This window comes from Mus pahari, chromosome 3, assembly GCF_900095145.1.
Source record: "Mus pahari chromosome 3, PAHARI_EIJ_v1.1, whole genome shotgun sequence".
Classification (NCBI taxonomy): domain Eukaryota; kingdom Metazoa; phylum Chordata; class Mammalia; order Rodentia; family Muridae; genus Mus; species Mus pahari.
The window spans coordinates 74,525,058-74,538,874 of record NC_034592.1 but is presented as its reverse complement, the minus strand read 5'-3'; the positions used below and the strand labels follow the sequence as shown (position 1 = coordinate 74,538,874).

The following is a 13,817-nucleotide window of genomic DNA, read 5'->3' as shown; positions in this document are numbered from 1 at the left end:
CATATACATATTGCAGTGCTCTACTTTTGTCTACTTCTGCTTCCAGTTTCTATATTTTGCTCTTTCATTAACTATGTAATTCTAAACTTTCTAATAGTAAAGTAGATTTGGTGGCTGTTGTTGGATGCATTAAGGGGTTGTAGCAAACTAGTTAAATGATATTATTATAAGTGAACATAGTGTTTTAGGAACGGGTCTCGGTATGGTAAAAATGGACAGGATTAAGACTCCAGAAACACCTGGCAATCTGAGATAGATAAACTAATTACATAAAACATCAGTGTAGTACATAGTAATATAGTTATAAAACAAACTTTAAAGGTATCCTTTTAATTTTAATGTGATGATTGTAAAGGTGGCAGGCTTCTATGAAATGTATAAAGATGTCTAATAATGCAACGGAATCAGCCATCTGGGAGATCAGAGACCCAGATGACGCTTTTAACATGCTCTCCATAAAACAATACCTTCAAACAGTGATGACATTACTTGATATAGTTATTTTAAAATATATTTATTTTATGTGAGTATTTGTCTTCATGTATGCATGTGTACCACATGCATGCATGGTGCCATGTAGGTCAGAAGAGATATGGAACCCATAGGAACTGGAGTTACTGATGGTTGTGGACCATTATGTGTGTGGCAGGAATTGAACTGTAAGATAAAATCATGTTCTTAACTACTCAATTAAATCTCCAGCCCTATATCGAAGGCTATTGACATAATAGACATTATATTTCCAAAGAGCAGGTGTCCTTTTTAATATTTCTAACATGTTTGCCAAAAGCAACATATTTTAAATAATACGTTTATGTATAGGAGTGTACTGCAGAGATACACTGAGACTTAAAATAAACCCTTGTACTTTCAGGCACAACTAAAATTTCCATGGAGGAATAGAATCATCAACAGGAACACAGACTGTCCACTAAACACCTACTGTATGTTCACCATTGTAAAAGCAATAGAGGCAATGTTTTTCATGTTTAAAAGGATTCATGACCACATATGTATTTTGGGACAAGTCTTGCTTGAGCACTCATCTCTGAAATAATCCTCCTAAAAAGGTCAATGGGACAGAACCATAATGTCACAGAATTCATTTTTGTGGGTCTTAGTCAAGATCCTTCAGGGCAAAAAGCATTATTTGTCTTGTTTTCAATCACTTACATTGTGACAATGCTGGGAAACCTGCTCATTGCAGTGACAGTGATTGCCAGCCCTTTGTTAAACTCCCCAATGTACTTCTTTCTTGCCTGTCTGTCAGTCCTGGATGCTCTTTATTGCAATGCAATCTCACCAAATTTGATTATATGTTTATTAAAAGATAAAAAGAATATCTCCTTCAGAGCTTGTATGCTTCAACTCTTTGTAGAACACTTATTTGGAGGTGTTGAGGTCTTCCTTCTGGTATTCATGGCCTATGATCGCTATGTGGCCATCTGTAAGCCACTGCACTATTTGACCATTATGAACCAGCGGGTGTGCATTCTGCTGTTGCTGGTAGCTGGAGTTGGAGGCATCTTACACTCATTGATTCAAGTTCTGACTGTGTATAAACTTCCTTTTTGTGGTCCCAATGTCATTGATCACTTCATGTGTGATATGAATCAATTACTGGGACTTGCATGCACTGATACCTATTTCCTTGGCATCACTGTCATTGCCAATGGTGGAGTAATCTGTGTGGGAATTTTCACCTTTCTCTTAGTCTCCTATGGAATCATTCTAAACTCTCTTAAGACTCACAGTCGGGAAGGAAGACACAAAGCTATGTTTACCTGCAGCTCCCACATCATGGTGGTTGTCTGCTTTTTTGCTCCCTGTAGTTTTATATATGCTAGACCTGTCACCAACTTTCCAGTGGATAAATACATTGCTGTGTTTTATACAGTTGTTAGTCCCATGCTGAATCCATTGATATATACCTTGAGAAATTCAGAGATGAAAAACTCTATTAAAAAGCTCTGGTGTAAAACTCTAACAATATAAAATAAGATTGTTTTCTCACTGAGTATGTTATTAACTATAAATTGAAAACCAGAAATAAATTTTAACAAGGAGGGCTGTGCTCTCCTCATGTAGGCATATTTTATTATACAAAGTCATTGAAAATGAAGAATAAATATTCAGTTGAGATTCTGATCAAGGCAATTGTGAGCCTTATCTCTTAATGGTTGAGCCTAGGGAATATTTAGAAGATAAAACCAGTTATGGGACTCTTGTATTACAAGTAGCAATAAAAGATAGTCACATTGAACTTTGCTTTTCTCAGGTTGCATTGAAGTAAGATTAGAAAAAAGTCTGTATGGGAAATTTTAAATCAGCCACATTCATGAGAAAATAAAAAAGACTGGTATCTACAATTCAGGGGTTAAAAGAAATTTTTTGAGATAGCAATTTTTGACTAATGAATCAAAATAGTGCCCTTGTGTGTCTATTTCATACATATTGCTTTATGAGTGTTCCTAATCTTTACCTCAGGATCACTTCTATTTTTGAGTATTTATACAGCAGTGAAACTGTGCCTAGCTGATAATACCAGCAGTCAATAATTTCAACTGATCATGTGCTGATGAAATTGAATTCTACATCCTGAATACCAAGTTAAGCTGAAGTGAGCTCATATTTCTATATCTTCATTACCAGTTAATACTTTTAATATTTATATTTTCAAATAGACAATCTCTGATGTCTTCATATTGGTGAAGAATTTTACAAAGAACTGTTATGTGTAAATATTATACTTAGTCAAAACTGCATTGCACTTCAACATTTTACTTTGATATTAAAGATAAATTTTGGAATAATCAAAATTTTATTCTGTAATTTCTATAAAAAGAAAACTAGTAAATTTCTTTTCAATCATTATCCATTTTGGGAGATCACAACCCAATAAAGATACCATTATTTTCATTGCAGTAGGGAACATTACATAGAGTTACATCTATTCTTTCATGTTGTTTTGCTTTATATCCTTGCTTTTAAATAAATATTATTGTGTTATTCAATGTCTACATTGTGATGTTATGATAAACATATACTCATAATAGATTGCTCCAGTGCAGGAATTATTATTATTATTTGGTATCTCACATGTAGCTTTTCATATTGTTTGCTCCTTACAGACCTAGTCAGCCAAAACCCACTATTTTAGCATTACTGTCATTACAGTTGAGTTTTATTACCTATAGTTTCATATGCATTTACTAGAGAAGAGAAATAGTACATGAGAAGAAAAAGTCTGGACCTATATAGGAACATTGCCTTACAACTTTCATCTTTTGGAAACAACTGTATTAATAAAAATGCCTTGTAGTACATGTAGTTCATTTCTAAATTTTGTAGGGGCTTACCTATATTGTAAAAATTACTAAAATTAGTTTCTGTATCTGTCTAATACGATTCTTAGATCTTTCCTCAAACTTAATAAGTTTTACATCACATTTATATATCTTTAAAGAACTCAGGAATCTGGACTCCAGAAATTCAAATAACACCATTAAAAAAATGGGGTACAGAGCTAAACAAAGAATTCTCAACTGAGGAATAATGAATGGCTGAGAAACACCTGAAAAAATGTTCAACATCCTTAGTCATGAGGGAAATGCAAATCAAAACAACCCTGAGATTCCATCTCACACCAGTCAGAATGGCTAAGATTAAAAATTCAGGTGANAGCAGATGCTGGCGAGGTTGTGGAGAAAGAGGAACACTCCTCCATTGCTGGTGGGATTGCAAGCTTGTACAACCACTTTAGAAATCAGTCTGGTGGTTCCTCAGAAAATTGGACATAGTACTACCGGAGGATCCAGCAATACCACTTCTGGGCATATACCCAGAAGATCCTCCAACTGGTAATAAGGACACATGCTCCACTATGTTCATAGCAGCCTTATTTATAATAGCCAAAAGCTGGAAAGAACCCAGATGTCCCTCAATAGAGGAATGGATACAGAAAATGTGGTACATTTATACAATGGAGTACTACTCAGTGTTTAAAACAATGAATTTATGAAGTTCTTGGGCAAATGGATGTATCTGGAAGATATCATCCTTAGTGAGGTAACCCAGTCACAAAAGAAGTCACTAGATATGCACTCACTGATAAGCAGATATAAGCCCAGAAACTTAGAATACCCAAGATACATTTTTGCAAAACACAAGAAAATCAAGAAGGAAGACTATTGCATGGATACTTCATTCCTCCTTAGAATAAGGAACAAAATACCCATGAAAGGATATAAGTACAGAGACAAAATTTAGAGCTAAGATGAAAGGATGGACTATCCAGAGACTACCCCATCCGGGGATCCATCCCATCATCAGCCACCAAACCCAGATACTAATGCACATGCCAGCAAGNTTCTGCTGNAGGGACCCTGATATAGTGGCCTCTTCAGAGGCTATGCAAGTGCCTGGCAAACACAGAAGTAGATGTTCACAGGCAGTTATTAGATGGAGCACAGGGCCCCCAATGGAGGAGCTAGAGAAAATACCCAAGGAGCTGAAGGGGGATGCAACCCTTTTGGTGGAACAACAATATGAAGTAACTAGTTCCCACAGAACTTGTGTCTCTAGCTGCATATGTAGCAGAAGATGGCCTAACCGGCCATCATTGGGAAGAAAGGCCCCTTGGTCATGTAAACTTTATATGTCCCAGCACAGGGGAAGGCCATGGCCAAGAAGTGGGAGTGGGTAGGTAGGGCAGCAGGGGCAGGGGGAGGGTATGGGGAACTTTTGGGATAGCATTTGAAATGTAAATAAAGAAAATATCAAATAAAAAAAAGAAAAAAATATATTTTGATACTTTTATTAATTTTTGATAATGAATGACATTCATAGCACACACATGATTTTCTAACAAAACTAATGGCTCCAGAATCCACATATTTACCATTGTCTTAGGTTATCTCCAAGTATACAAGGGTATACTCTCTGAGTACTATTTAAAGGAAAACTGGAGTCAGTATTTGGTTGCAGTATTTAGTATATTTCATTTACACAATTTACCACTTATATGGAAGAGTAAAAGCTCAAAGATTTTTGTATGACTCTCTCTCTCCATATATATATATAAAAAACAGAAATAGTAGGGCTGTGCCTACCTTCTGAAAACTATTTGTTTATATGAATATGTTAGAATTGTCCATATTAGTAATATCAGGACTTTACTAAATATATGGATTTTGGAGAGATGGTTGCTCATTTAAGCATATAACTGCCTTTTTAGAGTATGGAGATTTAGTTCTTAGTATCCACAGCAAATGGTTTTAAACTGTCTGAATGTAAGTGGATCTGATGCACTTAAGTTTCTGTGGGCACCTGAACTCTCATTGCACAAATATATTCAGGCTCATAGAGATACATATAAATTTAAAAATTAATGTTAGAAAATCAAGACACAATAATTATTTATACTGAATGTAATAATGCAGAGATTTATAGCTGTTGGAAACCTCAAAGTGGGGATCAGATGAAGTAATTGCTACAGATATAAACATGTAAATACTTGTAAATACATGTAACTCAAAAAGCAGTTTAAAGTCAATAGTTTTAAGAAACATTGAGAGTCTTATAAAGACTGAAGTACTTAGAGAAAGGGAATATCATGCCTAATAGTCCAAAAAAACAAAAAAACATCAACACCACCACCAATACCACCACCACCACCAACAACAAAAAAACAATGTGCGGGATGCTCCTAATAACTAAGGTTATCTTTCTTTCTTTCTTTCTTTCTTTCTTTCTTTCTTTCTTTCTTTCTTTCTTTCTTTCTTTCTTTCTTTCTTTCTTTCTTTCTTTCTTTCTTTCTTTCTTTCTTTCTTTCTTTCTTTCTTTCTTTCTTTTCTTCGTTTTTATTAGATATTTTCCTCATTTACATTTCAAATGCTATCCTGAAAATTACCTATATCCTCCCCCTGCCCTGCTCCCCAACCCACACACTCCTGCTTCCTGGCCCTGGCATTTTCCTGTACTGGGCATATAATCTTCACAAGACCAATGACCTCTCCTCCCAATGATGGCCAACTAGGCCATCTTCTGCTACATATGTAGCTAGAGACATGAGCTCTGGGGTTACTGGTTAGTTCATATTGTTGTTCCTTATATGATGCTGCAGACCTCTTCAGTTCCTTGGGTACTTTGTCTAGCTCCTACATTGGGGACCCTGTGTTCTATCCAATAGATGACTGTGAGCATCCACATCTGTATTTGCCAGGCACTGGCATAGCCTCACAAGAGACAGCTCTTTAATTTTATCTTTCAAAGGTTAACATTCCAAGTATAAACACTTCAAGTACAAGACTGATGTTGTGTTAATAATATGTGGATGATCTATTATACTGTCCAGGGAATAGATTTCCAAAAAGGAAGATTCTCCACTGAATTTTGTTCTTGACAACTATGCTTAAAATGTAACATTTTAAATAAAAAAATTCATGCATTAGTGACTGTGATAAAGTGTTTCATAGAGATTTTGCTTTAATTTATAACTAAGTGTTAGAATGCCATCCAGAGAAACAGTTTCCATCATGTATTCTTATGTACATGTGTTTTATATCTTTTCATTGTTTTCTCCCCACAGTGACCTCTTGTATGTCATATTCCTCCTTTTTTCCTTTCTTTTCTTCTGTTATTCATCACTTCTTTGCTTTTATTGCACACGTTCCATCACACTCTCTCTTTACCATCTTGCTTAGGAAATCTTTTATTAATTTGATATGTTCTTTATTTACATTTCAAATCTTATCCCCTTTCCTCATTTCCTCTCTGAAAAACCCCCTATCCCATCCTCTCTCCCCCTGTTCCCTAACCCACCCACTCCCGTTTCCCTGTCCTGGCATTCCCTGACACTGGGGCATGGAGCCTTCACAAGACCAAGGGCCTCTCCTCTCACTGATGTCCTACAAGGCCATCCTCTACTACATATGCAGTGGAAGCCTTGAGACCCTTCTTGTGCACTCTTTGCTTGGTGGTTTAGTCCCTGAGAGTTCTGGGGGTACTGGTTGGTTCATATTTTTGTTCCTCCTATGGGGCTACTAACCCCTTCAGCTCCTTGGGTACTTTATCTAGTTCCTCCATTGGGAATCCCATGCTCAGTAATGTTTGTTTGTGAGCATCCACTTCAGTATTTGTCTGGCTAATACAGAGCATCTCCGGAGAGAGCTATATCAGGTTCCTGTCAGCATGCACTTCTTAGCATCCAAAACAGTGCCTGCATTTGGTGACTGTATATGGGATATATCCCAGTGGGACAGTCTCTGGATGGCCTGATGGCCTTTTGTTCAGTCTCTGCTTCATACTTTCTCTCCATATTTCCTCCTGTGAGTGTTTTGTCCTCCCCCTTCTGAGAAGGATTGAAGCACCACACTTTGCTCTTCCTTCTTGAGCTTCATGTGGTCTGTGAATTGTATCTTGGGGATTCCAAACTTTTGGGCTAATATCCACTTATCAGTGAGTAATATTATGTGTGTTCTTTTGTGACTGGGTTACCTCACTCAGGATGATATTTTCTAGCTCCAAACATTTGCCTAAGAATTTCATAAATTCATTGTTTTTAAGAGCTGAGTAGTACTCCATTGTGTAAATGTAGCACATTTTCTGTATCCATTCCTCTGTTGAAAGACATCTGGGTTCTTTCCAGCTTCTGGCTATTATAAATAAGGCTGTTATGAACATAGTGGAGCATGTGTCCTTGTTCTATTTTGGAGCATCTTCTGGGTATATGCCCAGGAGTGGTGTAGCTTGGTCCTCAAGTAGTACTACATCCAATTTTCTAAGGACTGCAGAATGAATTCCAGAGTGGTTGTACCAGCTTGCAATCCCACCAAAAATGGAGGAGTGTTCCTCTTTCTCCACATCCTTGCCAGTATCTGCTGTCACCTGAACTTTTGATCTTAGTCATTCTGACTGGTGTNAGGTGGAATCTCAGGGTTGTTTTGTTGTGTTTCCCTGATTATTAAGGATGTTGAACATTTCTTTACATGCTTTTCAGCCATTTGATATTCCTCAGTTGTGAATTCTTTGTTTAGCTCTGTATCCCATTATAAATAAGGTTATTTGGTTCTCTGGAGTCTCACTTCTTGAGCACTTCGTATATATTGGATATTAGCCCTCTATTGGATGTAGGATTGGTCAATAGGACAAAACGGTCAACCAAGAGATTGGGAAAAGACCTGAGGCCTACTCTTAAGAGTAGTTTGTTTCTTCTTGGGACTATGTTATAAAAAATAATTTCTAATTGCAAAGTGGTTATCAATTGGCAATTGCTTCTGAGTTAGGAAGCAAGCATGTGTCCACTTCTCCACACCATCAGGTATAGGCCGTGTGCATGCTACTCTGGTATCTGTTAGTGTATATGTGCATCTGTCTACCTGCATTTACATGGCCTTCTTCTTTGGTGTCCTCCACCCCTTTAGCTTTTACACTCTTTCTTCCTCCTCTTCCACAATGTTCCCTGGGCATGTAAATGAGTGGGTCTGTGACTCTTGTGCTTTCTCCTGGACTCTGTTCCTACTGCTTATTTGTTTTGATCTACTTAGATTTGGTTTTCTTTTATCTTATTATATTTTCCTTTATTATTATTATCCCTTACATTACTGTTTGATTTTAATGAAGGGCATAAAAATGGAGGGTCTATGTGAGAACACAGTTGGTGAGGAACTAGAAGTTGTAGAAGCAAGGAAAACTGTAGTCAGAATATATCATGAAAAAAATCAATTTTAAATAAAAGAAGAAAGAATGTCTTCTCACTTTGAATAAGATACCAATCATAAAGTAACAGCCACAAAGTCCTGAGGAAGAATGTGGAATGTGTCTCTACAGAAGGGTTTCTTATTAGAACTGTATCAAAAATCAAGGTAGCATAAACATCCATTTGATTAGAATCAATTTAGTATAAAATTTCTGAACGACGATTAAACAGTAGAGGGTTTTATTCTGTTACAAGTAAAGATAATATTAAGTACTTAATTTTAACATTTTTTCATTTGAAATAACAATTCATTCTTTTTTCTCTTGTTCTTCATTATTTATTTTATTTTTTTGAGATTGTGATGTAATTATATAAGTCCTCCTTTATGTTTTTATATATTCCTAAATTGTTCAAGAACAATCTTTTCAGTGTGTTTAATGCTACATTTTTGTATTTTCTGAGTCAATCACTTGATGTTAGATAACCAATTTCTATGTTATTTCCTGGGGAAAACTATTTCTCTTTGTCTTATTTTCTGGGGTGCTTCTCAAAACATCAACTAAAATGTTTTTGTTTTGTTTTGTCTTTTGTTTGTTTGTTTTTTATTTTATTTTATTTTATTTTTTGAGACAGGGTTTCTCTGTATAGCCCTAGCTGTCCTGGAACTCACTCTGTAGACCAGGCTGGCCTTCTCTTTGGAGACTGAGATTTTTGACTGAGTCTCTCTCAGTATCAGAGAGTGATATATGTGGTGGTGTGTGGCTTTAAAATAAGACTAAGGGTATTTCCTTCTTTGGGTTGCATTACAGACTATCATAACATACAGCTTTAAGAATATTAACTTTGTCACTTTTGAAATTTCCCTCTTCACATTATAGAGTTTTCATATTATTTTTCAGGAGTCTGCTCCCTTTTTGTAATGTTCAGCTATATATTTTTCAGAAGGATTATTGAAGAAAAGAAATCTATCCAGGAAAGTTTTCTTTTTACTTGATTGTGTTCCAAGCAGTCTAACAACCTCACCCATAATGATGCAATAGTCTATCCCATTGGAAATAGAGATGATGTGAAGAGTTACTAACTCATGGAAAATTATCAACACAAATAAGTGGAAAATAGTTTTTCTGTTTTGATAGAATATGACCCAGGGGGTGTTCTGAAAATATATCCATGCTGGAGGATGTCTTAGTTAGGACTTATTCTTTGAGATGCCATGTTCTCTTGTATTCATTACTACTAATCTCATTCTTGATGGTATTTGTATCTTAGGTGAGGCTGAGGAGCAATACGAACATCCTAGTAAGTCAGAAAGAGTGATCATAGGAAGACTGTGAATGGATAAAATGATACAGAATTTTTCCCTGTGTAAGAGAAACCCTATCACTAACTTCTTTGAAAGATAACATCTTAGGCTTTTCTGTTGTTATATGAAAGCTTTATCCCTTGGGCAGATGGATACTGTAGCCAGTCTCTAAAACAAACCATTTTGTTGTTGTTTAAGTGTAATTGTCCAAAAGGAAACACTTAGCACAGATAATTTTGTGATTTATATTTTCTTTGTAGCATCAAAGGAGGCCTTGGACAACTTAATTTCCATGAATTAGATGAATTTTATAGAAATGCAGCAGTTTTATTTTTCTATAAAATTATTTTCAGTAGCTGAGGTTGGTCATTTACCTTTGTACAGTAACTAATGACATAGTATGTAAGAATTTTTAAACTGTTTTCTTAAGTGTATTTATATTGTCATATCCAGTACTCATTCTCAATAAAAGAAGTGATGGTTTTCACTACTTAAGCCAAATCCAGATGTGAGTTATTGAGGGAAATAACTGTGAATAGTAGGATAGTGGGTGATTATTACTTTGATTTGCTATAGTGAACAATGTCTTAAGACAATATTAATGGTGTTTAGATTAGGAAAATTAACTTTGAAAAACATAGAGTTAATTGGAATATGCACAGCATGCTTATATATAGCCTGATTGCTATTTATTTACTACTTTGCTCAATATGTGTTTAAATATACATATATAACACTGATAAATCTAATTTATCTATGACTTTATTTTGCTGACTTATACTTGTAATATGTTACCAAAGAAATGTGGTTATCTTAAAATATTTGATTAGATGATTTATATTTCATATAGCAAATATGATGAAGTACAATTAAAAATGTTTTTGTATGTAATATATAGGTTTTTATTAATGATTCTCAAGGCAAATCATCAAATATGTTAGTAGCTGTTCACGGAGAAAAGCACGATTAGAGAACATAGTATCTACTATAACATAGATTAAAATGTTGTTAATATTATGTTGTTTTTGTAAAATTGTAGTAAGTTTTATTTTGTAGAAATATATTTGACAGTTTAAAGTAATATCATACTCTAACTATGGAGTAGACTTACCAAATCTTTGAAAATGTGAACTACTTAATATACTAAGTTTAAATCTGAAAATAGTATACTATTTCTAGTCTTTTATGTTAATGACTAGACTAGAGAGTACAGAGTTTTCCTGGTAAAGTATTGTACTAATAGTTAATTTTTTTCAGAATAATGTGAAATAAATTTTTGGACATGGAGTACATTTATACTTATGCCATTCAGCAGGTGGACAGATTCAACAGCTGCTTTCTCCTGAGTCAGATGTTGGTCATAATGATTTAAAAGCATAAAGTATTTCACAGAAAACTTTGAAATAAATTTCAGATTCTTTCTTTACATGTTCTTTATACTACTAAGTACACATGAACAGAATCCCCCTGCTTCTAGGAATATACAATATTCTACAGGTAAATATTCTCAGTACTTACCTATAACAACATATATAATTCTTAAAAATATAACTTAATCTATATCTTAAAATGTGTTCCATAAGTGTATAGTTTTCTATTATTTATATTCATGTGAATAATTTATTAATAATTATTGTGATGAATTTTCTCCTTCATATTGACAAACAGCATCAATAACAGCTATCATTTAGATTTTAGCAGGTTCTAAACAGGAGTTTAGGGACTTTAATGAGGCAACAGCACCAGCAACAAAAATGATACCACCATTTAGCTGTGCCTCTGCAGAGCAAATGATAAGTCAGAGGTATACATATGGTCGCTTGCTCCTGAGCCCAAAGTCACTCCTACAATTGAGTGAACCTGACTTTACAACACTTGTCATATGGTTGCAAGTTCACCTAATTCCCCATTGTCCATTGCTTATGAGTATCTATCTGCATTTTCTCGATACCATTGTCAGGGACATTGAAAGTCACTATTTAGTTACATTAATAAGTACATCCCATTTTCTGCTGGGTAACATTTAGCCTCCAAACAGTAATATGCCTTCCAAATATGCATGACTCAGCAAACATGAAAAGACAAAAGGCATTGTCATCAGAATTAAAAGAACTAAACCTGCATTGTTACTCTTTAAATTAAAAAAAATTACATTAACTTATTTTATTGTATATGTGTGTGAATGTTTTAACTACATGGAGGCCAGAAGAAAGAAAGCATCAGATATTCCAGAACTGGAGATACAGATGTAAGCCACCATATAGGTATTTGAACAGAACCTAAACCATCTGTAAGAGCAACAAACACCTTCATCCATTGCTCATCTTTGCACTTTTCTGCACTAAGAACCTTGCAGATCACTGACTGGAAAGGATTCTGGAATCCTCATATTTAATTCCTCTTTATTGCTGCATGAAACTTGAGACATGTTCATAATAACATTTAGAAAAAAAACTGTGACACATTCACTTTTATGCTTAGTCTAGACTATTTAATATAAGCTTCTTGGAAATCTTAGTACAGAATTTTCACTTGAGTACTCCTTACTCAGAATCCATAACCTCAGTAGTCTCTACATCTGATTACAGTTTCTGTTCTTATGTTACACTACCCCACTCATTCTAAGAGTTTTGAAAACAGAACTTTCTATCAGATGAGGTACTTGCTTGCATTCACTAGTTTAAACTGTTCAATTAAACCATACTTGCTCAAAACTGGACAGTAAATATAGTTAGGTATGAATTCTCGTGAAGGCAATGGTACAAGGAATAGAATTTTGGCTATTTGAAAGCCCTAAATACTCAAATAAAATAAGTGCTGCAGACATAAATGGAATAATTAATTTACTAGTTATATGAGACTGTTTAAAAGTCAGTCCTCATTAAATTCATTGAAAAAGTTTTGAAGGCTGCAAGTTCATTGAGATACCCTTGTCAATATCTAGTACCACAATCTAATACCAATGAAATGGATGCTTGAAGAGATCAAGATTACATTTTAAAGATAAACTCCATCCATCCTAAGGAAAGACTATATTAGTCAATAGAGTAATGGCCCATTTACAATCTTGAAAGATTTGTCAAAAATATCAGCCTTAAGTTTGCTTTTTACTGCTAACAGATGTGCTAAAATTAACATTTTAAATAGTAAGAATGAGGTACAGATCTTCAATGACATCTTTCTTTAAAGGTTTTTTATAACTAGCTTTTAGATTAACATAATGATAGATTTTTATCATGCCATCTTCATACATAAAAATCACTCTAATTTGTTTCATTTGGTTATTGCTATAATTTTCCTTTCCTCACTTCAGCTGCTTATTTTGCTTTCTTCCATTTGTTGCCACTTGATTTATTTCCTCATCATACACACTCCAGTAATCTATTTGTCACCTTAACTAAAATCTCTTTTAATAATGCACCTTTTGTTCTAATGAAATAAGAACAATACAACCCCAAAGCAGTAGATACCAAAAAATAATTAAGACATGACATTCATGAAACAGAAAGAAGAATATAGAGAGTTGGTCAAAGAGGTAGTTCTTTGAAAAATAAGAATAACAAGATGAATAGAATCCTAGCTAAACTACCCAACGTATCTTGGTATATGACATTATGTTTGTAGGTTCAACAAAATCCTCTTAAGGGAAGGAGTTGACAGAAGATGTATGGGTATCATTGGAAGAAGAAGTAGAAATGGTTATCTATGGGAAAGATAATGATGATGTGCTTAATGCCATAGTGGTCAAGATCACAACTTCATGGCAAGGTCTTTTCAAGACCTTTCATCAGTAAATCAAGACTTTCAAGAAGGTCG

General features: G+C 34.7%; 1 protein-coding gene across 1 annotated transcript; it reads left to right on the top strand.

Moving 5' to 3' along the window:
- The first annotated feature begins 1,044 nt into the window (after nucleotides 1-1,044).
- Nucleotides 1,045-2,084, top strand: LOC110318850 (olfactory receptor 4A5-like). The gene has a single exon (XM_021194150.1). It carries the CDS (start codon nucleotides 1,075-1,077, stop codon nucleotides 1,993-1,995), a length of 921 nt encoding a protein of 306 aa, XP_021049809.1. The 5' UTR covers nucleotides 1,045-1,074; the 3' UTR covers nucleotides 1,996-2,084.
- The last annotated feature ends 11,733 nt before the right edge of the window (nucleotides 2,085-13,817 follow it).

Coding starts and splice junctions, on each gene's coding strand:
- LOC110318850 (XM_021194150.1), top strand. CDS start 1,075: ATGGGACAGAACCATAATGTCACAGAATTCATTTTTGTGGGTCTTAGT.